The sequence below is a fragment of the Podarcis bocagei genome, assembly GCF_964188305.1.
Source record: "Podarcis bocagei genome assembly, chromosome: Z".
NCBI classification, from domain to species: Eukaryota; Metazoa; Chordata; class Lepidosauria; order Squamata; family Lacertidae; genus Podarcis; species Podarcis bocagei.
In genome coordinates, this window is record NC_138140.1 from 43577680 (window position 1) to 43593477 (window position 15798).

At 43.9% G+C, this 15798-nt stretch overlaps 1 protein-coding gene across 1 annotated transcript in view; it reads left to right on the forward strand.

Annotated features, from left to right (window-relative positions):
* IL1RAPL2 (interleukin 1 receptor accessory protein like 2) overlaps positions 1-15798 on the forward strand; it is a 490204-nt gene that overhangs the window by 245481 nt on the left and 228925 nt on the right. The window contains 1 exon segment of the mRNA XM_081179011.1: positions 9781-10054. Coding sequence (XP_081035137.1) covers positions 9781-10054 — 274 coding nt within the window.

The following is a 15798-nucleotide window of genomic DNA, read 5'->3' on the forward strand; positions in this document are numbered from 1 at the left end:
ATAATTGCTCATAAATTATTATGGTTCATGCTAAAATGCACCCAGAATCCCTAGACCACTGGATTTATTTAAAATATGAACCACAGCAAATCATTTGAAATGTGGCGTACTGCAGTACATGTTGTACAATTATTGCAGATAGAGAAATATATACTCTGGCTTGCCAGCAGTGAAGTTCATTGACAATCCATTGTCGGATTTCAAGATTTCCTTTTCATCTATTCCTGAAACTCGGAGCATGATAGTTGCTTGATATAAGGGCTATATTCTGAGGGCTTCTGCACATTAACAGCAGGATCTGATGCATGTCTACTTCCAAGTTCCATTGAGTTCAATGGAATTTACTCTCAAGTAAGTGTGTATAAGGAGAATGTGTGATCTTAAGGGCCCTTTCAGAGAACTTCATTGTGTTCAGTGTGGCTGGCCAACGCTGCTGCACTGCTCCCATCTGCTTGTGCTGCTGCTGCTGCTGACCACCTCTCTGCTCTCTCCCTCCTTCCCTTTCATGCCTGCCTGATGAAGGCAATGTAGGAAGAGGAAGTGACAGCTTCTGCCTACCCACCTCAGGCAATGCAATGCCTTGTGCCGGTCCTGATGCACACCAGAATGGAGGACCTGTGGCCCTCGAAAGCAAATGCCATTGACACAGGCTTTACATACAAGTATTGCCTACTTGGGTATGTGACCTCCTGCATACAAATCCTGTGCTATACCACCCTCTGAGTTTGGCAGCCAGTCACTACACCCTGTAACAGTGTGCTGCATTATTTACTTCCCTTTATTTATTTATTGCATTCTATGTTAGTCTTCTTCCTGGTACATGGGGTCCCCGAGGCAAGTCTCCCTTCACTGACCAGACCAAGGCTCCATATGCACTAACCTGTTTGTAGCAAAAAAAAAGTAGTTTTTCTCAATGCAGAATCATGCTCATCCTCAACATGCTGTTTTCAGTCTGGGTTGATTCTAGATCCTGAAACCAGAGTGGAATGTGGTTGCTTGGTATGCATTTGGTATGCACATGGCAGATAGTTAAGTATTTATTGTCAAAGGTAACACTCACAGTCGCTTCTACAGCTCTGGATATCTACGCACACCAATCCAACTGCTAGGCAGCTTTCCGAGGTCTGTGTTCTATGGGACAGTTGCAGCAATTGGGGACCATTCCCCTTCCAATGGTTTATGTATCTTCTCCCAACGGGCTGTGTACATGTAGCCAGAGACTGTTTCTGTGTGGAAACTTCCTCTGCTCCTCCCTTTTCAATCCCCTGGTTCTGGGAAGCTAGTGGTGCAGGAGAGGGTGGGGAAGCACCAGTCTCTTCACTTGCCTGACCTGACTCTTTGTCTTCTCCACCCTCCAGCTCTGAAACTTCCCCTGCTTCTGATTCTTGCCTCCTGGCTGGTATGGGTCCCCAGAAAGTACTACATGTCTCTCCTGAGTCGGACTCCAGCCCCGCTGCCCCCTGGGGCACACTCATCAGCATCCTGGCAGTTCCTGACAATTAGGTTATCTACACCTTTTCCTCCTTGCACATGCCCCAGGAGAATGAATAAGAAAGTAGCGGTTGTTATTGGGCAGGTGTGGATCCACTCCCATTGTTCGAACTGCCCTCATCTGTTTTCATATGTCCCCACTGCAAGGTAATGCAGAATTAATCTGCAAAGAGCTATTATTTTAAGAATGAAACCAATTTCTCAAGAAGCACTTTTTGGTGGCAAAAATGCAGTAGATCTAGGCTGTGTGTGCACTACCTAGAAGAAACAATTTCCAATGATTCTGGAATAAAATGTCACGGGCACACATCCCAGGAGTTGGCTTGTATGGAAATAGGTTGGTATAGACATAATCTGAAACAAGCTGTATGTTGTAATTATTAATGTATCTAATCAGCACTAGGTTGACCCAAACTCAAATGGCTTTGGGACAGTCTCAACCCAACCTACTCCATAGGATTGTTGTGAGAAAAAAACAATGGGGGAAAGAAACAAGACAGACCATCCTTAAAGGAAGGCAGGATAAAATGATGGCAAGATTACCATTAACACATCTATGTCGCATAGCTATTGTGAGGATGAAATGCTGCATAGGAACATGGAAAGTTGCCTTACATTGGGCCATCTAGCTTAGTATTGTCTACACTGACTGACAGCAGCTCCCTAGAGTTTCAGACTAGGACTCTTTCCAAGACTTACTTGGAGATGTCCGACATTGGACCTGGGACCTTCTAGATGAAAAGCAAATGGTGCCCCCCTGAGCTAAGGACTTTGGGATATACTACTCTTACCTCCTTGAAAGAAAGGCAGGAGAAAAACGATGGTAAGCTTGCTTTGATGCACCTACCTTACTGGGTTGTGAGAATAAAATTGTGGTGAGGAGAGATCCAGCTATACCACCCTTACCTCTTTGAAGGAAGGGTGAGATAGAATGATAGTAGCGTATGAAACTCCATTTTTGTAGCCCCCATCATGTTTAAAATAATAGCATGGGGAATTTTCCAGATAAAGCTTGCGGTTTTTGTGCTCCAATGACTGGTAGTTCAGTTACTATCTTGGGTGGGAGGGAATCTTACTTTACAGCATAAGCTTTAGAGAGCTTGACCTAGATTTGAGCCCATGCACAGCTACGAAAAGAAGAAACATTCTTGATGTGGCTTTCAATGAGAGAAAATGACACAGGCGGGGGGGGGGGAGTCATCTTCTGTTTGATTAGCCTCTCTTCAATGATTATGATTTAGTCCAAGCTCATTTGAAGTCCCCCCACCCTTCCCCTAAATGTCATCAAATGTTACGAACCCTGTTATAAATAGTCTTCAGTCAGTTTCTCAGAACATGTTGCTCTTTGTAATTATCTCCTTGGAGCTCGTTGAAGACTTAGCCAGGCAACAAATGAAAGAGCTCCAAGCCAGGCAGAAACAATGAAGAATCATGGCTTACATACATCGCTCCCTTTCAGCAGAGGCATCCACATCCTTTAATTATTCCCATCATTAACTGCTGTGCTTGGTACAAAATTGTAATAATATTTGGACCCAGCTGAAGAAAAAGACAGACTTGTCAATGTGGAAATGTATTATGTCACACTTTTTTTTTTAAGAAAAAAAAGATCCCAATTTGCCCCAGGATGTCTCTGGAGTTGTTACATATTCAGTAACATGGTATAATTCTGGGTTAGCCAATGTGGCTCCCTCCAGATGTTGAGGTTATGTCACCTTCCACATATGTCTCTGGGCAATGTGCACAATATAATAAAAACAGTTTAAAACAGCACAGGAAATAACAGCAAATGAATGTAAAAATCAATGCAAAGTGGGCACCCATAGCAGAGAAATATCTATCCAACTGGGAAAGCTTATTGAAACAAAAATGCCTTCTCCTGTCATATCTAACCGGAACACTGCTCCACAGAGCAGGAGCAGCCACATTAAAAGACCTGCTCCAACTTATGGTACTTCAGATCTCTTTGGGACTGCTAGGAAAAAGTCTCCTGCATACTGCAGTAATCTGCTGGGTATATAAGGGATAAGGCAGTAATTCTTTGGACTATGACTCCCATTAGCCCCAACCAGCATTACCAGTGGCCAGGGATGAAGGGAATTGTAGTTCAAAACATCTGGAGGGCAACACAGTGGCTTACCTTGATGATGAAAATTCTCCAGTGTGAAGTACTTGTGGTACCTGTTTTTCTACCGTTGTGGTCTGGCAACTCCTGCAGCCCAGCGAGCACCAAACATATTGCTCTGCTTTCCTCTGGACCACATCAGTGAAGCCAAGAGGTGGGTCTTGTCGTCTGGGAAACCCAGAACCTCCATACACACTGTCCAGGCTTGCACCCCAGGGAAGTCACTTTGATGCTGCTAATGCAGCAAAAGCAACATGGGAAGCAGCAGTTATGAGTTAGCAGTCTCTGCAGCCACAGCAGGCACTGTGATTCTCCAGCAGTTTAGATTCACCCCAGGATCCACACTCTATTGTCTCTTGAGTCAGATAGATGCCAGCAACAAATTGGTCCTGATGTAAAGCACACACACCTTGAAGCCATATTCATGTGCATATAAGCAGCTGCCTTATACTAGTTCGGACCATTGATCTACCTAGTGCATTATATCTACAATGACTGGTAGTAGATCTCCAATGATCTACAGACAGGGGTCTTATGCAGCTATACCTGGGGATGCATAGGGATTGAACCCAAGACCTTCTACATATATGACATGGGCTCTACCTCTGAATTTTGGTCCTTCCTTACAATGCCAAATTCCATCCCAGGGGAAATAACAGCTTGAGGTGGAGAGAGAGATTTCCATTGGAGCCATAGCATGGCACGGAATATATTAAAGTTTCTTTTTTGCACAGAATGCTCTTGGTCTTGATTGCCAATACGCTGCCCCCTACATGCCTGCTGTTTTCAAAAAATAAAACCCCAAACTCATAAAATGCAATCTTCTGTTTTATGTATTGGCTAGTTGGCCGTGTCTGAAAGAGGCTCTTTAGATTCTCAAGCAGAGAGCATGCTTTTCTAGCTCTGCTCCCTAAGATACTAGCCAGTGTGGTATAGTGAATCGAGTGTTAGACCAAGATCTGGGAAACCAGGGTTCAAATCCCCACCAGTAGCAGGGCCAGGGGGGCAGGGGGGGCACTGTGTAGCACATGTGCTGTGAGGCCCTGGAGTCACTGCCCCTTCCAGGTCCTTGGCTTGCGCAGGGCTATCTCTGAAAAAAAGCTCAGCAATTGTGGGTGCCCTAGGGGCTGGCGGGAGTTGCCGGTGGTCCCCACTCAGCTATGAAGCTCTCTGGGTGACCTTGTGCCAATCACTCACTCTCAGCCTAACCTACAGTGTTGTTGTGATGATAAAAAGGAGAGGAAGAGGACAATATTGAACTCCTTGAAGGAAAGGTGGGATAGAAATGTAAACTAGATTCTGGATCCCCTTCGTGCAGAGTATGTCTTTTACCATTGAGCTCTGCCATCTCCCTATTGGAGGGGTGAATCTTGGTATGTCATCTCTGTCCTTGCCCATTGCTGTGCACCTGGCATGGCTGGGAAGAGGTAGAAAGGGCATAGCTGCCCATTATGGCTATGTGAAGCCCCTCTTCATCTGCTCTTTTTGAGCAGATGGTTACAATCATGGCTTTTGTCCTATGCCTACCCAAGAGTCTAAGCTTGATGAGGATTGCGGAAGAAGTCCATTATCATGACAATCAAGCCTATGAATGGTGAAATAACATGAAAACGATGGATTGTTCTTGATCTCTCACTTTGAAAGCAACAACAAGGATGCTTTCAGTACAAGCACTGCCCTAAATGTCAAATCAAGCAGACTTTGTTTACACAAACCAAAGCCACGTGTACCATTCAACCAAGGACAGGGATGAATATAGACTGCCTGTTTTCTTGGTCTAAAGGGTTAGCTGTATTTGATTTCTTAGGGCAACCTTAAGATCCACTTTTAATAAGCTGTTCAAACAAGCAACCTCTAAGCAATGAAAGATAAATGTTCAGCCCTTGTTAAGGTCACTCTGAGGTCCTTTTTTTTATTTAATCTAATTTGCTTCATATCTATGCTTATTCACCATCTTATGATGCCATGAAACAAGTTGTGATTGTTTAACCATCAGATGCATAATGCAGAGAATATTCAGAAAGGTTATTCCCTGAGGAAGCAGGGTTAAGCTCCATGCAAATTGTTCTGCTGATACAGTTTGCAGTTGTAACACAGAGTATTGGTCTATATCAGTGTTTCCCAAACTTGAGGTCTCTAGCTGTTTTTGGACTACAGTTCCCTGACCAGCAGTCCTGCTAGCCAGGGATAATGGGAGTTGTAGTCCAAAAACAGCTGGAGATGCAAGTTTGGGAAGCACTGATCTGGTCTAATACTGACCACACAATGAATAGCGGCATGACTCCAGTATTTCAGACTGGAGTCTTTCCCAATCCTACCCTGATATGTCAGAGATTGACCTGTGAACTCTGGCCTTAGCTCCACTCATTCATATCCAGGAGCATCCATGTTTTTGTCTGTGCAATAGGACAGACACAGTGGCTAGATTTTTCAGGCTCTTTTTCAGTTACATTTTCTGAAAAAGAGGATTTGGTGTGACATTAACACCAAGAACATTTTATTTTATTTTATTTTATTTATTTTACATATGACTCTTACGTTAGTTTTCAGATCATGCCTGCTGTCTCTTGAACTTAACCTGTCTTGAAACCTTACATGACAAAGGTTTACAAATGGAAATTTAGCTGAACCATGCAAAATGCATTTGAAATATGGTTCACTTGCTCAGTTCAAGTGACCACACTGTAATTAAATTTGAGATGCTGTGATTTGGAAATTAGTCTTCTAAGCCTGGATTTGAAGGGATTTGAGAGGAGCTTAAAGTAACTAAAGAAAAATAATTAAGAGCTAGAGAGAACTGTCAAAGAGGGCTGGGATTTTGGTAAGTGATGGATTTAGGGGAGATCTTTGTACACCAACAGTGCAATCATAACCAGTGGTACTGGCCACCCCAATTTCTGCTGAGTGGGGCATGAGATTCCGAGGCGTCTCGGCACTCAACCAGGGTCAATGTTCCTTTGGGGAAGATAAGGCACAGAGGAGTCTGCAGTGTCTTTGAGATATTATTTATTTAGACACATTTACAGCAAAATCTTCAGTGGAGAGAGATTTCTTCAAAGCAGCCCAGCACTGGATTCCAGACATCTCCATGTCTCTCTCCCAGCCTGCCTTCAGCCAGTCTGCCAAGAAGGCTTTGGCTTTCACAGCAGTTCATCAAGCCCATCTCTAAATTTGAAAGGGACACATTTTTACTTTGTGACATCACATCCGCTGTTACCTCCATCTCCCAACTCTGCTATTTACCCAGGGCTCAGGCAGTGCATCATTGACTGGCCACTATCCAGCAATTACACCTTGATGGCCTTTCTCCTTAGGCCAGGCATGTCCAACTCCCAAGAGACTGTGATCTACTCCCACTATCATCATCATCATTTATTATGGTCAAAGACCAGCTCGCAAAGCACAACTGGAACACCTTTCACAAGAATAAAATATACATTTAAAGCAGTGTACAACAACAGCTTAAAGATTAAAATCTAAGATAAACTGGCAATGATCTACGCAGTGGATTGATCAAAGTTGTTGAGCTTTTTTGGGGGAGCCTGATGCAATTAGCTAGTTTTGACTACTCATCTTTTCCCATTACAATAATTTATAATAATACTTTATTATTTATACCCCACTCATCTGGCTGGGTCTCCCCAACCACTCACCATTATGAGCTGGGGTTTTTTGGGGGGGAGGTATGATAGAAAGACAGAAGGAGGAAGTCAGCCTGCTGGTGAGGGAAGCAAGGAGTTCTTGCCTTTTGCTCAGAAGAATCCAGAAGCTCATGATGCTTGACATGCTCTTAGATGCAAGTGAGCTACTGCTACATTCATGAAGCCAAAATTCACCCAAGGTGATTGTAGATCACACACTTGCATTGCAGGGATGAGGGAAACTGTGGGCTTCCAGAGGTGGTGGACTCCATCCTCTGATAGCCAAGCATGGCTAGTGGTCAGGGATGATGCAGCAGCTCAGCAGTATCAGAAGGGTCCCTGGTGCTTCATCCCTGGAGAAGGCTAGGAAACTTGGGCTGCAACTCTCTCTCTCTCTGCCTCAACTATTTTTTATCTCCGCTTTTAAAGAAGGGAATGAACAGGCTGTTAAATGTAGCAATATCGCTTGAACTGAGTAGTGCTGCAATGAAACATTCTACCCTAAAACACTACGGGGTGAGGGGATGTTGTAAGAAACCAGAATGGCTTTTGCGCAGTTGTTGGCACCTGTCTACAATGGAGACAATAGAGTATGCCTCAGGGGCGTGGAGGGCATGAAGTGAAACTGCTGGAAAAATCACAACACCTTCTGTGACTGTGGAGACTGGTAACTTGTAACTGCTGCCTCTCACATTGTTCCTGACCTCCCCAGGGCACAAGCCTGGGCAGTGTGTATGGACATCCTGGGCTGCCCAGATGACAAGACCCACTTCTTGGCCTTGCTGATGCAGTCCAAAGGAAAGCAGATGTTTGGCACCAGCTTAGTTGCAGGAGTTGCCAGATCACAATGGTAGAAAAATGGTTTCCACAAGTACTTCACACTGGAGAACTCTTATAATCAAAAACTATTCCAGGGTAAGCCAATGAGCTGCCCTCCAGATGTTTTGAACTAAAATTCCCATAAAACCTGGCCACTGGTAATGCTGGTTGGAGCTGATGGGAATGACCTCACTCCCTTCACTCACCCCCCACTTTCTATATGGGAGACCAACTGGCTGAAGGAACAGGGTTAAGTTCCATGCAAACTACAGTATACTGTTGTAACATAGGAATCTGCCCTACACAGCGTATTGATCTATCTTGGTGTTTTCCAATCTTGGATCTCCAGCTGTTTTTGGATTATAGCTCCCAGGACCAGTGGTCGGGTGATGGGAACCATAGTCCAAAAACAGCTGGAGATCTAAGTTTGGGAAACACAGGTGACCCAGATCTTGTTTTCATAAAAACAGGAAGTGGCACCATATTGAGTGGAGGGAGGGAAGGGAGGGAGGCATAGATCTAAGAAATGTGTTAGAGAGACACACGGATGTGAGCTTCCAGTAACACATTGAAACACTGTACTGAAGGGAAGGCCCTTTGGGAATTTGGGACTCTGTGTTGAAAAAGTGAGAAGCTTTGATGGCTTAATGGTTTTTTTGTGACGATCCTGGTGTTTTAGGGGCAGTTGGAGGGTATGAGATGCACTTTCACTTTCACTGAGCTGTAGCCCTGCCCCAAGGAGTTCCTCCCACATTGCCTGGAATTTCTCAGGTGGGCCTGGGAAAGAGCCACATTTCAGTGGTACCCATGTCACCATGAAAGCACAAGAAGGGGCCTTGGGGTGGGAACGAAAACTAGCTAAATGACTAAGGTATTGCATGAAACACAAAAAGTTAGCCTCTTCCTCTTTTCTGCCAAAATTATAATGTTTTCTGTGGAATCTCTCAAGTCCTTGTACACTCAAGTATGTATCTTAATTGGTTTCTAATAAATGCCTTGCAGGGTTGCCTTCAAGTCAAAATTAAACATGGTGTGAATTTTGTCTCCACCACTAATCAGTATTTTACACAAAACATAGCTCACTAGAAAGAGGAAAAAGAAAGTGGAAGAGGTGGTTCTGAGAACAGATGCCATTCTAGGTGTTTTTCTTTTCTATTGGAAGAAAATTGCAATCACTAAACTGGTCAATTGGGTCAAGTGGTTGAGGTGAAAGCTCTAGAATTATTAATTAAGGATGGTGCATCTTGGCAGCAGGAATGAAAGAAACAGAAAAGGGAATGGGAACATGTGAAGCCACCAATGCCCTCTAATAATTACCTAGAGTGTTTATGTCAAAATGGGTAATGTAAACCATCACTTTTTAATTAGTCTCATGTCTTATCATGGAGTGGTAAATAGCATTGTTTCAATTGTTATTTCTTTAGAGATGAGATTAATTTATATCGGTTTCCTAAGTTGTTTTGTGTTTCCATTTTCCATGTTTTACCAGTAGGACTGCCAACAGGTAGGGAACAATGGTTTGGATCCAATGTTAGTCCTACTCCGAGCAGACCCACTGAAATTAATGGGCATATATCTAACTTAGATATATTAATTTCAATGTGTTCTGCCCTATTAGAGACTTTGAAACTTTCACACACTCACACTCACACGCACACTCACACACACACATACTGTATATATACTTATTCTTTTTGTTTGCAGTGGATGGTTGCATCGACTGGTTAGTGGATCTCAAGAAATACATGGCTTTGGCAGGTGAGCCCGTTCGAGTGAAATGCGCCCTTTTCTACAGCTACATCAGGACCAACTACAGCATGGCTCAAAGCACAGGCCTTCGTCTTATGTGGTACAAAAACAAAGGAGACTTGGAAGAACCCATTATCTTCTCTGAAGTCAGAATGAGCAAAGACGAAGACTCCATATGGTTTCATGCAGCAGAGGTTCAAGACAGTGGTTTCTACACCTGCGTGCTAAGGTGTGTATCATGCTAAACTATAATTGCAGGTTTAATGCATTTTGAAATGGTGCTTTGATTTAAGATTCAGAGCTGTGGGGAATTTGAACCACATTTTCTGAAACGGTGCAATAGCTTCACTAGTCTGGTTCCAGATGTTTCAAACTCCAACTTTCAAGCCCGAGCCTAATAATAATAATAATAATAATAATAATAATAATAATAATAATTCATTTATTAATCATCATCCATGGAAGCATCTCTAGACAATGTACAATAGAAATAGATAAAAACAGCAGAAATATTTAAAAAGCAAAGCAATGTAGACATGCATGGCAGAGACCCACTCTTCTAGCAGGGAAAACGTGTAAGAACAAAAAGGTCTTCAGTTGTTTCTGGAAAGTGCAGATAGCCAGGATCTCAACAATAGTGCTATTCCACAGAACAGGGGCAGTCATACTAAAAGTCCTGCTCTGAGTTGATGTGAAGTGGGTTTCTGTTGCCCATATAAAACTGCTTATGTATGCATCATAGAAACAGCTAATCTGCATTGCTTCTCATTTTCCTTTCTTTCTTCGGGAATCCTGATTAATTTTATATTTAAGATAGCATTGTCAATGTAGCAAAAAAGAAGAAGGGGATAAAGGGTTTCTGCTGCAAGGATCTTACAATTACAATCTAAATTTTAATGGTTGGGAAAGAAGAGGTGGAGGCATGCAAAACAAATAGCAGAGAACAGAGGAATGGGAGAGAAACATGAGGGATAGGTTTGAACAAGTGCTGTACATGGTGTATTTACAAAAAACCACACCCAGTACTATTCATACCATTCATAATAATTACGCCCACTTTTGTTGGATACCTACTTTAGGTAGCACAACTGAGTAAAGCAAGCCTTACAAAATAGCAGATTCAACAAAACTAGCTCTCAGAGTAACATCTTTGCAGACTGATTAACACCAAGGATAAGGAATACTGTATGTTGCAGCTCCCAACATCCCTGACCATTGACCGTGATGGCTAGTGATGATGGGAACAGGAGTTGAACAACCTCTGGAGCACTGCAGGTTCCCCAGCATTGATTTAGACATACAGTCCTTTCCGTTTCTGCTGTTCAGGCATGACCAACATTTCTTATGTAGCTAAAATAGCACCATTCTATGGCAACTACAGAGGCAACATAGAATTGGGAAACCCATTATATTAGCTGCAAGTGGGAGTGGGACAGGTGACAGTGGTAGACATTTCCCTGTCTTTCTGCAAAGCTAGGAGGTGAGGGGAATATCTCTGTGGCAGGAGGTGAATCTCAAGTGGTTACAGAGATGTCCCCTCACACCTCTGACAAAGCTTGCCTGAGCACCGGCCAAAAAACCCCCTCATTCTAGACTTGGTTTGTGTGTGTGTGGATACATTTTGAAATACATCATTGATGCAATGGTAATGTATTAGTGATGGTTGCGGGCCCAGGTTCAGTGAGCCTGCCAGCGGCGCCAGGGGTGTGGGGTGAACAAGACACAAAGGATGAAATAATCATGGGACAAACTTCTTTGGATTAAAGAGGCCAAGACTTTATTGGTTACAGATGTCCGTAGGCTTTGGCGTAGGCATTGGGTGTGTATCCTGAATCATCTAGCCCGACTGCTGGTTGATGGTTGATTGATCAGAAGGGTCAATCCTGGATTGAGGATCACCCTATCAAATCAGGCCATTGTGTGTGTGTGTGTGTGTGTGTGTGTGTGTGTGTGTGTGAAGGGGGGTTGCTATGGCCCTTCAGTCCCTGTCTGGGTGACTGGGCAGAAACATGGCCACCTGGACCCCTTTAATGGAGTATGCAGGTCCCCTGGAGTGGGAGTGGGGTGGGTTTCCCAATTCCCACCCTCCAACCCAATGCCTTAACCTCCAACAAGCTGTGACAATTGCTATGAGGGATGTGCCAGCCAAAATACCCTCACAAGAAAAGCAAACAAATGGCATGCAGACCCAGGGTGGAAAGACTGTCAGCTGTCACAAAGGGGAGAAAAGCTGTGACATTCATACATGGGGACCATGTATATGGCTCTGAGGTGGGTGGGTGGGGATTTCAGAAGAGACATACTTCTGAATATATCTGGATATTCTCTGTGACTGTCACAACACTACGAACATTTGCTGTTAGATTAAAGTATGTTTTCTGACTCCAAGAGGGCTTTCTCTTCCTGTATGCACACTGCTGGTTGTTATTTTTTCATAGTGTGTCTGGTCTACAAAATGTTGTGGCCTATAAGGATATGTGTGCAGATCTGTCCTACTGCACACATACACCAGCTATGCTCCATGGGCCTGCCTTATGTTCTGTGCATGAAGAACAGCTTTCTTTTCCTCATTCTTGCTTGGGTGAAAAATGAAGTTTTGTAAGTACAGAATCAGGCAGGCTTTTGCACATACACAGTCTGTTGTAAAAACAAAAACAAAAAAGCTCCTCCCCCATCCTTTCAAGTTGCTTCAAGGCAATGGTGACCAGCTCTTATGGATGGGGGAAAATTGAATCCAGTTTGCATTTAACAGGAAACCTACTTAATCCACACTTTCTGAAACAAGGTGTGAATAGCCAGACAACCATCCTTTGAAATTTGCAGTTTTCCGAAATTTGCAATAATCCAGCCAAGTAATGTGTATCAAAAATGCAAATAAAGGTAAAGGTAAAGGTACCCCTGCCCGTATGGGCCAGTCGTGACCGACTCTGGGGTTACGTGCTCATCTTGCGTAAGAGGCCGGGAGCCAGCGCTGTCCGGAGACACTTCCGGGTCACGTGGCCAGCGTGACGAAGCTGCTCTGGCGAGCCGGCACCAGCACAGCACACGGAAACGCCGTTTACCTTCCCGCTATAAAGCGGTACCTATTTATCTACTTGCACTTAGGGGTGCTTTTGAACTGCTAGGTGGGCAGCAGCTGGGACCGAACGATGGGAACTCACCCCGCCGCTGGGATTCGAACCGCCGACCATACAATCGGCAAGTCCTAGGCACTGAGGTTTTACCCACAGCGCCACCCGCGTCCCCATCAAAAATGCATATTCAAGGGCAAATAGATTGCATAAAACTGCATACATTAACATGCTAAACTGGGGTATAAAGGTAAAGGGACCCCTGACCATTAGGTCCAGTCGTGGCCGACTCTGGGGTTGTGGTGCTCATCTTGCTTTACTGGCCGAGGGAGCCAGCATACAGCTTCCGGGTCATGTGGCCAGCATGACTAAGCCGCTTCTGGTGAACCAGAGCTGCGCACGGAAATGCCGTTTACCTTCCTGCCATAGCAATACCTATTTATCTACTTGCACTTTGACGTGCTTTCAAACTGCTAGGTTGGCAGGAGTAGGGACCGGGCAACGGGAGCTCACCCTGTCGTGGGGCTTCGAACCGCCGACCTTCTGATCAGCAAGTCCTAGGCTCTGTGGTTTAACCCACAGTGCCACCCGCTGGGGTATAGTGCTTGGTAAAAATCTGTCTGTTTTGCATATAAAAATGTGTATATTTGAAGAAATTAGCACCAAAGTGCTGATTGGTTTTTTATGTAAGGCTTTTTTTAAAACGGCAAACTGATGTGGAAATGTTGAGAACTGAGCTTAAGTTTGGAAAAATGAGATATCAAGAGAAAGAGAAACTGGGTTAGCTATCCCTACCTCTTGTGCATGCACTGCCAGTCTCAAATCAGTCCAACATTGCTGTGTGACTTCAAGTCGATGGGTTTGATCTCACACTCAAAATGATGTATTTCAGAGCTTTGCTGAATAGGGGCCATTTAACAAGCAGAGGAGTACCTCTCCTAAACACACATTTACATTGGGGACCCAGGAGGTCATGCGATCTTCTTTTAAAATGAATGAGTTTGCCTTTAAGTTCACCCAGGAGAACTTTAATATGCAAAGAGGTCTGAACGTGCTTCCAGCCCAAACTGCCTCTGCTCCAAGGGCAGAGAGACTGACAAGCAAACAAATGGAACAGTCTGGGTCATGACTCTGATATGCCATTGCCTGACCTGTGTCCATTACTGCGTCTCCCATGGCCCCCTGATGGGATAGCATTTAATAGGATTGGCTATTGTATTAAAATGTTAAACTTGAAATGCTATAAGCAGTGGATTTGATGCATAATTGAGTATTTCAGTGATTGTAAAATAGTTCCCTCCCATTACATTTGTGGAGCTTATGTACCTCACTGCTTCCTGCACCAAAATGGCAGCTTGCTGCAAGTGGTTTACTTTATGTAACTGGCTTTATTTGACAGCCCTGCAGCATTGATGCTAAAGGATGGCTGGTGAGTGGTACTTCAGGTTCCCACCGAACCAGAATCAGGTGACATTAAAAGCCAATAGGGCAACTTTCCCTACCCTAGTGCCCACCAGATGTTTTGAACTACAACTCCTACCATCCCCAACCATTGGCCAAGTTGTCTAAGGCTCATGGGAGCTGTAGCTCAAAACTATTGGAGGGCATCAGCTACAAAGCTGATGACTTGTATGTCTTCTCAGGTTGGGGCAGTTTTTGGACACTTGCCTTTTGCAGGTGAATGGAGACTTGCAAACCACATGGCTGTATGCGACATTGAGTAAGAGAGCCATGTCATGAAATCTAGAGGACTACAGTTGTCTCCCAGCATCTGAGGCCTTGAGCTCTGAGGAATCTGTGTTTCCCGCTAGGAATTTTTCTGATTATCCTGGAGTTCCTGCCACCTATACAAACTGTCTGAGCACAACAGTGACCTTACCTGAAAACTTCCATTATTCAGGATCTGTATGGATAACATCATCATTATCATCATCTTCATCATTACGTACAATTATATAATTGATCATTAATAATAATTTTGTTCAAGCCAGTACTTTTTATACAGGGAGGAATTTTTTATTCTTTCCCCTTTCCCATTTTTTTAAAAAAAGAAATGAGTTCTTGGCATTATTTCTTGTAATTATACATAAGACCACATTTCTTGCTTCAGTGCATTTATCTATCTCTTTTTTTGTCCCCTTTCCAGAATTTGGCAATGTGCTCTTATATTCTTTGTTTATCAAATTGCAGGTGGCTTGAAATAGTGGAGGATTCAGTTAACAGTAATTCATTTTCATTTCGTTAAATGTGTGTGTTGGGGGGGTTAATAATGTATTGGCCCCTGGATGCCCACGCCACTGATCTCGTAATTCCAGACAGATATAGATATGTAGATATATGCACACAACATACTTCTCTTCTGAGTAAGCAGATGTTTACATTTGTACTTAATAGACTGCTCTTGTCTGCAGGCTTTCTTCACAGCAGAGAGGGCTATATTGCCAGGTACCCAGGTCCAAATGCTGGTGAAATTAACCCCCTACAGCTAGAATATTTGGAGCAAATGGAGCCAGTTACAAAGAAGGGATGTAGCCCAGTATTACAGCACATGTGTGTGCCTGTCAGTAATCACACATTTCAGAGTTGGCATTAACTCTTTATTAGCAAAATCATGATCTCCACAGACTTGGTTGAGTGTCAGGCTTATTGAGCAGAGCAGCTCATTCCCAGTGGACTTACTCCATGAAAAGCAGTTGCTGAGAATGGAAGTCCCTGACTCCTCACAGCTGTCTAGGTCTCCTCATCTCCAGGGTTTTCCCCATGCAATCAGGGTCTACGCCTATGTGAAGCCAACCTCTCCTCCACCTTTTTCATGCCTCTTCTGGTTCTGGGAGACAGGGGAGGAGGGGAGCCTGTTGCAGCAGGAGGGGGAGATACCAGTGACTCTTCAACAGCCAGAACT